Source organism: Mirounga angustirostris, unplaced genomic scaffold (assembly GCF_029215605.1).
Source record: "Mirounga angustirostris isolate CCGP_5_RB_7025 unplaced genomic scaffold, mMirAng1.0.hap1 SCAF_6, whole genome shotgun sequence".
Taxonomy (NCBI): domain Eukaryota; kingdom Metazoa; phylum Chordata; class Mammalia; order Carnivora; family Phocidae; genus Mirounga; species Mirounga angustirostris.
This window is the reverse complement of record NW_026991714.1, coordinates 33,523,558-33,538,561: the sequence shown is the minus strand read 5'-3', so window position 1 is coordinate 33,538,561 and position 15,004 is coordinate 33,523,558. Positions and strand designations below refer to the sequence as shown.

General features: G+C 42.0%; 1 protein-coding gene across 17 annotated transcripts in view; it reads right to left on the bottom strand.

Annotated features, from left to right (window-relative positions):
- Positions 1 to 3,360: 3,360 nt before the first annotated feature.
- The window catches only part of LOC123840867 (membrane cofactor protein-like), a 38,864-nt gene continuing 27,220 nt past the window's right edge, over positions 3,361 to 15,004 (bottom strand). For 6 of the 17 annotated variants that reach the window (XM_064594079.1, XM_064594087.1, XM_064594081.1 and 3 more), the window contains one exon: positions 3,361 to 11,307. In XM_064594079.1, the coding sequence (XP_064450149.1) occupies positions 11,169 to 11,307 (139 nt within the window). In that variant the 3' untranslated portion in view covers positions 3,361 to 11,168. Of the gene's footprint in view, positions 14,474 to 15,004 lie in introns of all 17 variants that reach the window. The other 11 variants (XM_064594093.1, XM_064594084.1, XM_064594085.1 and 8 more) reach the window with 3 other exon arrangements.

Below are 15,004 nucleotides of genomic sequence, written 5' to 3'. Positions count from 1 at the left end.
ATTCAGCGCTGGGTGAGAGCCAGCTTGCCGGTTCAAAGACCGTGCCTTCCCAGGGCAGAGGGGCTGAGGGAACCTTCTTGGGCCTCTTTACAAGGGCACTAATCCCATCGTGAAGGCTCTGCCCCCATGACCTAATCTCTTCCCAAAGGACCCACCTCCTAATAGCTCACCTTGGGGTTTTGGTGGGACACAAACATTCACACAGTAACTGTGTGGAAACAACACACCTCATTTCTTTCAGTCCTGGAAGTCCAAAGTGTGACCTCATTTCACGAGACTGAACTCAAGGCATTGGCAGGGCCAAGCTCCCACCAGAGGTCCTAGGAGAATCCGTTTACTTGCCTTTCCAGCTTCTAGAGCTGCGTTCTTTGGCTTGCGGTCCCTGCCTCCATCCTCAAGGCCGGCAGCAAGCATTCGGCCACAGGGTCACGCCACCTTCTGCTGCAATCAACTTCCCCACTGACCTCCCTTCTAGGGAACCGTGTCATTTCACTCAGCGCCCCCCCCCCCCCCCCCCGCCAAGATCCCATGTGCAAAGACCCTTAGCCACAGAGGGGACATTCACAGGTCTCCGGAGGCCATTAGCCTACCACGAGCAACAGTATGTCGAACTCGTGGAAATGCTGAATCTTGGGCCCCACCTGGGACCTGCTGGATCAGAATCTGCGTTTTAACAAGACTTGCCTGCACACCACAGCCGGAGAAGCGTGGTCCCATGGGCTCCTACCCAAGGAATTCTCCAATAAGGAATGGAGTCCCATGTCAAACACAAATTGAAGGGGTGTTTTCCCAGGAGCCTTTTCGGGTGGTGCTGGGTGATCCGATGACTGGCATTTTCCCAAACACCATAACTAAGTGCCCATCTAAACGACGGTCGTCTCCAGAGTCTCCCTGAAGCCACCAGCCCTACGCACCAGGACGCTGGAGCTCTTGCTCGGCTTCCAGTTGGAAACAAGGCTGCCACTGCCACATAAAACAATTCCATTTTTTAAAAGCTGTGTAAGGGAGATAGATGTTTATGATGTAAACATAAGCAGCTTCTGCTACTCCGCATATACAAGTTTTCTTGGGGTAGCGAGTCAGGAGTCGGGTGGGTTACTTTCTCGTTGTGACCTATACTTGCGGCGATTCGTGCACCTTCAGGTACGTAGGTGAGAGGGAAGAAAAAGTTTACTGACCACAGCCCCCCAACATTCTGCTTCCCCATATTTAAGCAACAAGGGACAGAGGTGAGCCCTTTTAAAATGTCGATTTCACAGAAGGAAAGCAGAAAAGACCTAGTTAATACTAGATCCAAAATGAAATTTAAAATGTCTTCTGGTGGGGGCGCCTGGGTGGCTCAGTCGTTGAGCGTCTGCCTTCGGCTCGGGTCATGATTCCAGGGTCCTGGGATCGAGCCCCGCATCGGGCTCCCTGCTCGGCGGGAAGCCTGCTTCTCCCTCTCCCACTCCCCCTGCTTGTGTTCCCCTCTCTCGCTGTGTCTCTCTCTGTCAAATAAATAAAATCTTAAAAAAAAAAAAAATGTCTTCTGGGAATCACAGCAAGGACAGGAACCTCGGAATAATGACCAAGTTGGAAGGACCTCAGGAACGTCAAATGCCCGGAGAGTCCACAGGAGGGCAGCAGTGCTACGTGGTAGAAAGACTGACCACTTCAGTGCAACCTTTTCTGGGTGAAATTGGAAATGACGAAAGCAAAATTAAGCAGAGGAAAAATGTGCACAGGTAGTCGACTTTTCATCATTTCTGGGAGTCAGTAGACTATATTAAATCCTGCTCTGGAGTAGAAATATGCAAATGTTAAAATCTGTAAGAAAGTTCATTCTTGGTTAAAATGTTAGCTGTCAGGAATTACTAAGTTTTCAAATACCAAAGCTGACTATTTTCTTTAAAGCTAAAATGTTCTGAAACAATGCAAATTCAGATTCCTGCCCATGGTATCTATCTGTCTTAAGCTTTCTTACAGAAGACTTTTTGGTAGTTACCTTAAAAGCTCTCCTGTACATTTTATGCCAATTTAAAACATATTCTATAGTCTCAGGCTAAAGCCAAATACAATTTAATAAATTGTCTCATTTATAGACAACCTAATTTTCATCCAGTGTTATCAGAAAGATTGCCTCTGTTTTTTCAAACCACAAATAGCCTTGTTTCATTAGGCAACATCTTATGTCTCAGACTGTATTCTGATGTAATAGGCTCAATTTAAAAAATAGCATCTTGTGGGGCACCTGGGTGGCTGGGTCAGATAGGCATCTGACTCTTGATTTCAACTCAGGTCATGATCTCAGGGTCATGGGATCCAGCCCTGCATGGGACTCTAGGCTCAGCAGGGAGTCTGCTTGAGATTCTCACTCCCTCTCCCTCTGCCCTGCACCCCCAATCTCTCTCTCTCTCTCTAAAATAAGTCTAAAATAAAAAAACAGCATTTTGTATATATAAGCCTTTACCTCTGTCTTTATGAGTTTATATATAGAAATAGGCTATGGAGCTTGAGAATCACTAATGCAGAGGTTCTAAACCTTGACTACATATTAGAATCACTTGGGAAGCTTAAAAAAAAAAAAAAATCCCTATGCCCAGGCCACATCCCAGATCAATTACATACGAAAACGCAGAGGGGTTGGGACCCAGGCATCAGTGAAGCTCCCCAAGTGATTCCATGTGCAACACGGTTCAGAACACGGAGGCCTGATCTCAGACATTTAACAATCTAATTCAAATCTGCAAAAAGACCAAGAGATTTTTTTTGCATAAACAAAAGCAAACCCTATTATTAGTTACGCCAAATTTTACACTTTCATTGTTGGGACTTGGGTATTGAAGTACTTCACCATACCCATATGGGCATACAGAGGTGGTATGAGGTGGTTCACTCAAGGCTGGGTAATCACAAAGGCTCTGAGAGCTGGGGGAATCAGGAAAAGCTTCACTGGTTGGAGTGTAGGAGCTGAGCCTTGAAAGATGCCCAGGACCCGGCAGGACCGGAAGGGCTACGGGCGGCCGTGAACCAGGAGCTCAGCAGAGCACTCGGGGCAGATGGTCAGCTGGGCGGACAGCAGCTTATTTGAAGAAGTACATGGAGCAAAAGAAGTCTGAGGAAGAAGAGTTGGGACTTATTTGTAGGAAACCTTCAAGGAGCACGCAAAGCAACTTGGACTTGATGCTGTAGGTCATGTGCTGTGGCTGAACACCTCTGGGCAGGAGAGGCCCAGGCTGGGCTGGGAGAGGAGCCCTGACACATCTAAGGCTCTGGGCTGTGAGGGGCAGGAGTGGAATGCTTAGAGAAGCTGGGCCCGAGGGACAAGCATACGTCCTCTGAGACAAAGCATGCTCGAAATAACGCATCATCACAAGTGAAAATTCTCCAATCTACATTTTATTTTTTACAACATTTGAAGGTCCGGTGAACCTTCAATACAAAATGAACAATACAGACCCCGATACATGGGACTTCTCATTTCACTGCAAATACATTCTTACAGTTTTAACAAACTTTTAAATATACATATGCTTTTTTATGTCGTTACAGAAACTTTCCTAGAGAAAACTGTTTTCCCTTATGTTAGGTAATTGACAAGTTGTTTGACAAAGAGCGTAATTTATATTTACACATTTGTATCAATTTCCCATATAAATCTACTAAAATGAAAAAACTAAATTTGAAGCAGAAACTACTATACAAGTCCATTTATTTTCGAAAGCCTAACAATCTTTGGTTGGCAAATATTCAATTCGGCTGGTTAAAAATAAACAGTACAGCCATCCCTTGCTTCGAAGCAAGTGCTACATCCCTGAAAAGTATACGACAGTGGGGCTGGTACAGCTTCACCTCCGTACTGAATTCTGAATTCCTGCTTCTGCTCAAGCTCATCTTCCCCAAGTCCCCCCCGGATCCCACAGGGAAGGAACACTTACAGTGCATCACAAACATGGTCCACGCTTGATTCCCAACCATATCCTTCTCCGGGCAACGTTTCTTTGGCCTAATTTGCGCTACTGAACGGAAAAGTGCAAAACGAAACTTGTAAAAGTGTCATGGGAGTTCGAGTGGCCGTCCCCCCTGGGCTTCTCCAAAGGAGACCCTGCCTGGGGTGAGGATGCAGAGGCCACAGTCTGTCCCAGCTGAGCATTCGGTGCTACCTCAGCTGTTGGTTTTTTCTGTCCCTTTGCACGAGCAACGGCAGGCACCGTTTCCTTCTCTGAAATATGTGGCTTAATTTTTACTCTGCTGTCAGCACATAAGGTGAGATGCACCTAAACACTCAGATTCTGATACAACCTGAGCTTATCTGATGGATACGTTCCTGCAAAACTCACCCCATTTACACGACGTTGTCTAAAGTAAGACTTCTCTTTATTCAAGTACGGGGAGAAGAGGACCCATTGCCAGAATTCAGAGTGGAATCTAATTTTCCCAAAGAGCAGAATCCTCTTAGGGAAACTGCAAGGCCACAGTGTTCACTCTAGCACCAGCGGGCGAATTCTTGCTATGAGAGCGAGGGCTCCGTGATGTCGTTCAGGAGTTTGCAATAGATTCTGAATGCCTCATGCAGACTGCTTATCGATGTTTTATTTTTTTTTATTTTATTTTATTTTTATTTATTTATTTGAGAGAGAGAATGAGAGACAGAGGGCACGAGAGGGGAGAGGGTCAGAGGGAGAAGCAGACCCCCCGCTGAGCAGGGAGCTCGTTGCGGGACTCGATTCAGGGACTCCAGGATCATGACCTGAGCCGAAGGCAGTCACTTAACCAACTGAGCCACCCAGGTGCCCCTGCTTATCGATGTTTTAAAAAGTAAAGCACAAATACCATACACTTTATAGTGGTATGGTATTTATGGTATTCCTTAAATCACCAAGAAGCTACAAATAGTTAAAAAAAAAAAAATATGGAGCGGAGGACCACAGGGGAGGGGAGGGAAAACTAAATGGGAAGAAATCAGAGAGGGAGACAAACCATGAGAGACTCTGGACTCCGGGAAACAAACTGAGGATTACAAAAGGGAGGGGGGTCGGGGAGAATTGGGTAACTGGGTGATGGGTATTAAGGAGGGCACGTGTGGTGATGAGCCCTTGGTGTTATATACAACTAATGAATCATTGAACACTACATCAAAAACAAATGATGTACTATATGTTGGCTAATTGAATAAAAATATAGAATTCTATCCCCTTTAGAGCATTTTCCAATAATATTCTTAGCTAAGGAAGTCAAACTTGTTAAAAAATCCCAATATGCAGCGTTCCTGTTTTTAATGTTTAAGGGCTGAAGTAGCATACACATATTTGTAAAGGCACTTAACACTAAACAATATATAAAATACATCTTAGAGATGCCGGAAGAATGAGTCTTAAGACTTGGCATTAATCTTTGAACAAGTAGGATTTAAAATCACTTTCTTTATTTTCTTTTCTATAGGCTCAAAGAGTCTATTATTTGATAGAACAAATAATTCATTTTGAACTATAGTTCTCTAAATACAGAGACTTATTTTAAAAATTATTTCCCCGCCTAAATACTGCCAGGGATACTGTGTCGAGTTGTCCTATAAGTGCGAGTTTAATTCAAGGGAAAACAGGCCAGAGGTTCATACCCAAATTCATCCACAGTGCAAAGCAGCATCCAAGGACGGTGACTACATTCAAGCCATATTAAAATGTCAGCCTTATGGCTCAGTGGTTGCATTCATGAAAGTACAAGAACTAGAGAATAACTTTGATAGACCTTAAGATTTTCATTGGATCAAAAGATAAACTGAGGCACTGGTTTGTGGAAACCATTTGGTGCATCTGCTCTGCCTCAGTGATTGATTTATTCAGGTAAGTGGTATATTCACCTCCAACCTCTGTTTCCCTAAAGGGCAACTTATCCAGAAAACATCAGTTAAGTATAGAAATTAAATCCAGAGGCCCATTTAGAAAATGTACAATTAAAAACATATTTATAGTAGCAAAGTTCCTGATCTAGAAAGTAAATGACTCTTTCACATGTTCAGCTAGTCTGTGTAGAAACTGTCCTATCCTTGTGTTGTGTTTTTGATTCTCTTCAAAACAAGGAATAGAGCAGTATGATACAAAGTATTTAGTAAAGATTTCATTTAAATTAAAATGAGGGCTAATGGCAAAGACTGGAGAGAAACACTTGTTTTCCTATTACTGAAATTTTAAATCTGGCTCTGACATGAAACTTTTGAGAAGGTAACAATTCTACCAGCCTTCAAGCTCAATAATGCCCCATTTAGCCCTCACAGTCAAAGAAACCATGTTTCACTAAGAGAGTCTCCTAAATAACTAAGGGTAACATCACAGTTTTATGGTAACAATAGACATCTTTCTAAAACCTGTTATTCTAGCCCGATGCTTTCCAAAGAAATATACTATGAGTCACATGGGTAACTTTACATTTTTTAGAAACCACATTTAAAAAAAGTTAAAAGAAGCTAGTGAAGTTAATTTAAATATATTTTACTTTAACCCAATATACGTGTTATTTTACATTTTTTGTACTAAGTCTTAAAGGCTGGTGTGTATTTTACACTTACAGGCCAACTTACAGAGGACTAGCCACTGGGAAGTCCTCAGTAACCATACGGGACTATCGACTATTGAATTGGAAAACGCAGGTCTAGTCCCTGCCTTAGTAAAATGACTAGAACGGACAGATGAAAACTCACCGTGGATGAGTCAGTGGTTCACCAGTGCGCGTGGCCCAGTGACCCCTTCAGGGATGCCTACCCAACCTAACAGCTAACCATGTCAGTTTTGGATACCCTAGTACTTCTTTCTCTGGGGGACGCCATCACGTGAGACACCACCGTCACAAAAATACACTTGTGATCGAGCAATTTCCTGAGACTACTGGGAGCCATTTTATATTGTGAGTTAGGACTATCAGTGAATTCTCTGAGACTGCCATCTTTTTCCACTTTTTGGAGTCAGTACTTCTTTGGTTTGTGTGGTGGTGGAATCCTTTTCTTATAATAGAATTTTAAATAGAATCCAAGAGAGGAGAAAGATAAAAAGGATTCACCTAACTTTTAGGAAACACTTATTTGATAGAACAACGAAGCAATTTAAAGATGGTGAAAATCAGGGCGCCTGGGTGGCTCAGTTGGTTAAGCGACTGCCTTCGGCTCAGGTCATGATCCTGGAGTCCCAGGATTGAGTCCCGCATCGGGCTCCCTGCTCAGCAGGGAGTCTGCTTCTCCCTCTGACCCTCCCCCCTCTCATGTGCTCTTTCTCTCTCTCTCAAATAAATAAATAAAATCTTTTAAAAATAAATAAATAAATAAAGATGGTGAACATCTAACCCTGGATTACTAATTACAGATGTCTTATATTACCTTCACCATCCATTATATGACCTTCCAATGTTTACAGACACCTTGGAGCTCACGACAGACTGAAATCTACCTTCCTGGTTGGCTTTAGCCTCAAAGGAATCCTAAGAGACCAGGAAGATTCACAGGACTGGGGAGGCCCCTACTGCCACTTCAGTTGGTATGTCCCATCTTCCCCTTTGCTCCTGTGACCCAAGACACCACTCTGCTTTTACCAAGAAATGGCCCTTCCTAATTGGCCTGTGTAGTCTGCTCCCAAACTCCTGACTATAGCACCTCACATTATAAGTAGGGGGATACATATCTCCTCTCTTCCCCGCTGTGTAGACACACATTCTGGCACAAAGGTAGGAACACTTCCAATTCATTTCATTAGGACAGAGGGCAGTGAGGCTCAAAGGGTCTAAGGCAATGCAATTCAGTTTTTCAAAATCTAAACTTTGTTGGTTTCTTTCATATGCTAAAAATATTCTGGTAATGGAAAACAAATAAATACCATTACAGAGTTAATACTTAGGAGTTGAAGTGGATTGCATTTACAAAATTAAGTAAAATGTATTTTGACTTCTAAAAAAGGACATTTTTCTTCCCTGCACTTGAACTGATTTTAAATTTCTGTGCAATGTTTACCCCTGAAACCATTAAGCCTGATGCGAATAATGTAAACTCTCTGTGAGGACAAAGGGTCCTTGTCACTCACACCTTAAATTTAGAGGGAATACCCACAGCATCCAATATTGTCTGAGAAGTCAATTTTATGACAAGGCAGACATTTTCAGATGCACTGAGTACAGTCTCTTCCTGAGGCACATCTGCTTTCCCGCCGAGGGAAGAGTTCTGTAAAACTTATTACCTGATATCTCATAAGAAATCCTTTCTTATTTATTGGTTGTTTAAAATATTTTGAAGAGCTTGTTGAAAGCTCAAGAATTGGAGAGCCAAGTAGAAAACCGTTCAAGTTGATCTGAGCCTTCGGTTGTTTGCCCCATGTCGCTACGCTCCCCGCTGCCTGATCTGGCCACTCGATGGAGTGAATCCCCAACCTCTATAACCTTCATTTAAGAACTGATGGCTTAAAAATTACAAAGTTACTGGCTCAGTCATTATTATAAAAATAGGTTTAAGTTCTACCAAATAATAAATATTCTTAACAGAAAAAAACCAGGAGAACTATTGAGTCACCGGTAATAAAACACATAAAGTATGTAAATAATTCTAATGGACTTCAGCAAACTCTCGCTTCTCCAGGGATGATGTCACCAGAGTAGAGAGAATCATACATTTATGCAACGAAAATCACCACCCGTAGGTGAACACACTGCTGTCAAGCAAAGGCATCTGTTTTCTGGAGCTGCGCAGTCTTGCCAAGCCAGACAGGACTCAAGCAGTAGCAAAGCACCAGGAAAGAGCCGATGATCCCCGGATGAGAAAGTATGGCAGCAAATGAGGTAAGAAAGGAAACCGGAAGGAAAGAGGAAGAGGTGTGTGGGTGGGCCCATTTCACGACTAAGGAACAGACAACTCTCGCAGAACCCTTCAGCGTGGGGCCACGTTCATCAAATCGTTCAGAGCCGTTTGATGGCCTGAAAAATGACGACTTACACGATGTTTGTACTGTGGGATGGAGGTCACGGAAGGGTAACTGTGTTCCCAAGTCATCACAAATACAAGTTTAAATCAAAATCCATTTTGTACCAAGTTTTGGCAGCAATTTGGGACGGTCTGTGCCTAGTGCCCTGCTTCCAGAGCTACCCCCTAGGAATACAGCAGTTACTGCATACTTTACAGTTTCATAAGGAAGTTTCTAAGGCAACACCACTCCGTTTCAGGGAGGAAGGTGAGGGACATTAAGCAGGGCAAAGAATCTAACAGAAATCTTTACTTTTTTAAACACAGCAAGTAAAGGTAAAGATTAGCCCTCTCTCTTTCAAAACAAACTCATAGGAAATCTTTAAAAAGTCCAATTATCTTGAACAGGAGAAAAATTTTTCCAAGCTTTATGGTGTTTCTTCAAATTTCAAGAATGTGAGCATATCCATAAAGCCAGCCCCTCTGGTTACTCAGAGTGTAGCCCAGGGGAGCAGCAACATCGCTGGGCGCTCATGATAGACTGAAAACACCAGGCACTGCACCAGACTTAATGATTCAGAATCTGCATTTTAACAAGATCCCAGGTGATTAGTGTGCACATGAACATTAGAGAAGCATTGCTCTAGATTCTAAAGGAGAAAGGTATACCACCAACCCGCATTAGAGAGACTTCAGCTTTGAAACAACATAGAACCTAAAGAGTTAGATAAGATAGTTCGATGTCTTGACGTGAAATAATCTATAGAGAATCTAAAATTGATTAAAGCCATTCTATAATACTGAATTTCTAACTGAGTATGTTCCTGTCAGGAAAGGGGTAATATATATCCTAAAAGATTTCTATATACTTTGTAAATTAGCTCATAGGCATTTATGAATTTCCCCTCGCACACTATTTTTTTAACTCTTTTCCCTCCAAATTATGCTATTATATATAGAATTAATTACATTGCACTGGTTAAAGATATATTTTCTGAAAATATTTTAAAATTTTATTATTGCAATTTTCTGTTTACAAAGAAAATTTGGATGGTAAGTGGTAACGTATGGCCTTTAAAAAAAATTGAAAGATAATCGACATAGACCATTGTTTTAGCTTTAGATGGACACATAATTTGAGAAACGTACATATTGCAAAATGATCACAATAAGTTTAGTTAACATCCATCACCACACAGTTACACATATATTGTGTGTGTGTGACAAACACTTTACAGATGGGTTCCCTTAGCAACTTTCAAACGTGTCATACAGTATTATTAACTATAGTCACCATTCTGTAAATTAAATCTCAGCGATCCAGTACATCCTACAAACTGGAAGTCTGTACCTTTTGGCCACCTTCACTCAATGCAACTAACACCCATTTACCCCATCCTTCCCCACCCCGCCCCATCTCCAGCATCCACTAAACTTTTCTCTGTATCTATGAGTCCATTTTTTTAAGGTTCCACATATAAGTGATATCATAAAGTATTTGTCTTTCTCTGATTTATTTCACTTGGCATAATGCTTGAAGGTCCATCCATGTTGTCACAAATGGCAGGATTTCTTTTTTTATGACTGGATAATATATCATCAGATGATGGAATCTATATAATGGGTTATACAACTATATATAATATTCCATTATATATTTATATGTACAATATTCCATAATATATATATAGTATATACACAGACACCATATTTTCATTTAACAGTGTGTATATATATATATATGTACCATATTTTCTTTATCCATTTATTCATTGATGGACATTTAGGTCATTTTCGTATCTTATTGTAAATAATGTTGCAAAGAACACTGGTGTGCAGACATATTTTCAAAACAGTGATATCCTCTCCTTAAGATAAATACCCATAGGGACGCCTGGGTGGCTCAGTCGGTTAAGCGTCTGCCTTCGGCTCAGGTCATGATCCCAGGGTCCTGGGATCGAGTCCCTCATCGGGCTCCCTGCTCCACGGGGAGCCTGCTTCTCCCTCTGCCTCTGTCTCTCTCTCTGTCTCTCATGAATAAATAAATAAAATCTTTAAAAAAAAATAAAATAAAATAAAGATAAATACCCATAAATGGAATTGATGGGTAAGTTAACTCTATTTTTAATTTTTTCAGGAACTTCCATACTATTTTCCATATGGTACACTAATTTACATTCCCACCAATAGTGCACAAGGGTTCCCCTTTTTCATGATCCTCGCCAACTACTGTCATATATTTTTGACAATAGCCATTCTAACAGTTGTGAGATGATAATCTCTTGGTGGTTTTGATTTGCATTTCCCAGATGTTTAGTGATGTTGAGCATCTTTTCATACACCTGTTGGCAATTTCTATGTCTTCTTTGGAAGAATGTGTATTCATATTGTTTGCCCTTTTTAAAGAAAAATTGAGGTATAATTTAGATATATTAGTTTTAGGTATACAACACAATCATGTGAGATTTGTAAATCTGCAAAATTATTGCCATGAATAAATCTAGTTAACATCCATCACCATACAGTTAAAATATTTTTTTCTTGTTATGAAAACTTTTAAGATCTACTCTTAGCAACTTTCAAATATACAATACAGTATTATTAACCATATTACCATGCTGTGCATTACATTCTGTGACCTCTTTGTAACTGGAAGTTTGTACCTTTTTGACCTCCTTCACCCATCTCACCCACCCCTGCCACCCGCCTCGGCAACCACTAATCTGTTCCCTGTATCTAGTTGTTGTTGTATTTTTTTTTTTTAAGAGACCACATGTAAGTGAGATCATATGCTATTTGTGTGCTCGGTCTTACCGCACTTAGCAAAATGCCCTCTACGTCCATCCATGTTGTCACAAATAGCAAGATTTCCTCCTTTTTTTTATGGCTGAATAATATCCTATTGCATATGTACCACTGTTTCATTATCCACTCATCTATTGATGAACAGGTAAATCACTAATTCCATTTCACTATGACCTTTTTCCGAGGCTTTATCTTGTTCTTTCACTTGGAACATATTCCTTTGTTTCTTCATTTTCCTTGACCTTGTTGGTTTCTAGGCATTCAATAAAACAGCTCTCCCAGTCCTAAAGCAGCATCTTGGTGTAGGGGATATAACTTACTGTTCAACCCTGCCCTAGCTCTTGGTTGTCTCTCAAACCTTTGGGATTGTCCTAGCAGCCTACTTTGTTGTCAGTGGCTCTCAGGAGTTGAGGGTGTGTCAAGAATGCTCAGTGTCCTGGAGAGGAAGATCCCAGTCAGCACATAGGCTGGTTGGAAGCCAGCCGCTCAGGTGCCGGCTTACAAAGCATGCAAATATACCTCTTTCGGGGGAACACTGGGCAATGGACGTTTCTGTGTGCTCCCTCTGCACTGGGCCCTGTGGTGACAGTCAGTTAAGAACTGTTCCTTTGCTACCGTCCCGCCGACCTCCAGGGCCGGTTATCAGGGGATGTGTCCTGTGCGTAGTAGCCACAAAAGCTGGGGTGTCAGCCGTGTACATAAGGTCCTTTCCCAGAGACACGGACAACCTGGGGCAGGGTAGAAGGAGAGTTCGAAGATGGTGCCTGTCAGTCTTTCAGTCTCTGGAAAGGATTTGTCCTGGGCTCCCCCACGTGTCTTTCATTAGAAGCCTGTTGCTTAGGCCACAGCTCTGCAGATAAGCTAAAAGGCCTGTCGTAGAAAGACTGGCATGACTTCAGTCGGCCACCTCTGTGCTACGTCCTGGACTGGGCAGCAGTTGACAGCTGTTTCTCCATTTGTTACAGCCCCGTGTGACCTGCAGATGTAAGGCCCGCAGGCCACCAGACAGGTGCACGAACTCCTAGCAATGTGGAGTCCAGCAGAGGGACGGTGGAAGATAGCGCGGGCTCTCCGAGGTCTCTGGAAAGGACCACAGCCAGCCGTGTGTTTCGATAGAAGCCTGTCCCTCAGGCCTCAGCGACGAAGATATGCTAATAGGCCTCCTTTCCAGAAAGACTGGGGGCGCATTTCAGACTGCTGCCTGTGCGCTGTGTCCTGGGGCATGGCCAGTTAACAGCTCCTTCTCTGTTATGGTCCCAGTGCCAGGCGATCAAGGGGTGTTCCCTGGGTGGCAGCTATAAACATCAGAGCCCCGGATTTGGGCACAAGCTCCCTTCTGAAAGATACCAGCAGCTGAGAGCCAGGCAGAGGGACCGGAGGGAGATGGGGCCCTCCAGCCTCCATGAGCTTTGAAGAATATTTCCGTTGGGTCCTAGGTGTGTGTGACATTAGATACCTGCCCTTCAGCCCAAAGCTTTTAACACAAGCAAATAGGTCTCTTTCACGGAAAGACCAGGCGTTTCAGTCAGCTGCCTCTCCTCTGTACCTGGGGGGTTAGCCAAAGTAAATCCACATGGGCACTTTAAGAACTGTTTCTCGATTCGTTATAGCCTCGTAGACATAAGCCCCATTGGCTTTCAAGCTAGATGTTTTGTGGACCTATCTCTCAGGTGCAAGTCTTAAAAGATGGGGTGCCAGATGTGGGGTTCAAACATTTTGCTTTCCAGGAAGAAGCTCAGAGTTGTGAGTTCCCGCCTGACTGTGGGTTAGCACGTTTGGGGAGGATTTTATGATGAGCTACTATCTCGGTCTCTCCTACCCATTTTGATGTGCATTTTTGTTTTGTTTTGTTTTTTAAAGCAGGCTCCATGCTCCATGTGGGGCTTGAATTCACAACCCCAAGATCAAGAGTCAGATGGTCCACCAACTGAGCCAGCCAGGTGCCCCTTGATGTGGGTTTTTTATCCACCCAATGTGTAGGAGTCCATCAAGTTAGTTTTCAGATTTCTTTCAGAGGGAACTGTTTTATATGCAGCTGTAGGTTCCATGTGTATGAGAGGAGGTGAGTTCAGGATCCTCTTATGTTGCCATGTTAAACGAGAGGCTCAGGTTACAAGACCCACTAATTGGTAGCTAGGGAGAGTTTGAGTAATACTTGTTAAGGACCCAGTAAGTATTTTGATGCAGAGAATTTAAACAAAAAAGGAAAGTAAGGAGCAGAAAGCTATTTTGTTTTCCTTTCTTGAGAATTTATTTCTATACAAAACTTTTGGACTTGTAAAATTATTCTACTGACAATATTCCCTACCCACGCTATTGTGTATATGTGACTTAAAAAATGTACTACTGATTGAGAAATCCAAAATGCATATCATGTGTTCTACAAATATAAGATTGAAGATTCAAACAAAGGCATTGTGGTTTAAAAAAGATAACCAATAATAGAAAAAGTTTGAGTTCTTTATGTGTAACGAATGTACTTTTTTTACATAGCCTAAACCAGAGGATTAATATAAAGGCAAAATATATCACAAACCATGAATACCAAGAGCCCTAAAATTATTAGTTTTTTAAAAATTTTATTTATTTGTCAGAGAGAGTGAGAGAACACAAGCAGGGTGAGTGGCAGGCAGAGGGAGAAGGAGAAGCAGGCTCCCCGCCAAGCAGAGAGCCTGATGCGGGACTCGATCCCAGGAGCCTGGGATCATGAGCTGAGCCGAAGGCAGACGCTTCACCGACTGAGCCACCCAGGTGTCCCTAAAATTATTAGGTTTGATGTTAAAGCTATTTTCAAAGCTATAGGGAAAGAAAATGACTAAAAATCACTAAAAAATCAGCAGTTTCAAAGCACCCAATCTTGGTCTATGCTCTAGGATTTGTTCTAAGTCTTTTACTAAATTGAAAGACATTTCATTAAAATTTAAGTTTGATGTTTAAAAACCTATTTTCCCTAGATACTTGTACACATGTTTTCTATTATAAGCCCCCCTTTTTTCAGTTTTATAGAAAAAACAAAGATAAAGTTAATGAGGTGCCTTGTAAATCTTAACCCTCAGTAATGTTTAGTTTAATCCCATCAGTTTTACTGCAGCCTAGTAAATTAAGAGAACATAAGAGGGAAATCAAATAGTGTTGTTTTTCCTTCCCCAGTTCAGCAAGTATAAGTAACAACTCTACATAAAAACAAATCAAATTGGGTATGTGAATGAGAACCTACGTAGCTTCTTACAATTACCTAAGTTACACAGACAAATGGAAACTTTCATCATACAAATTCCGACAAATACA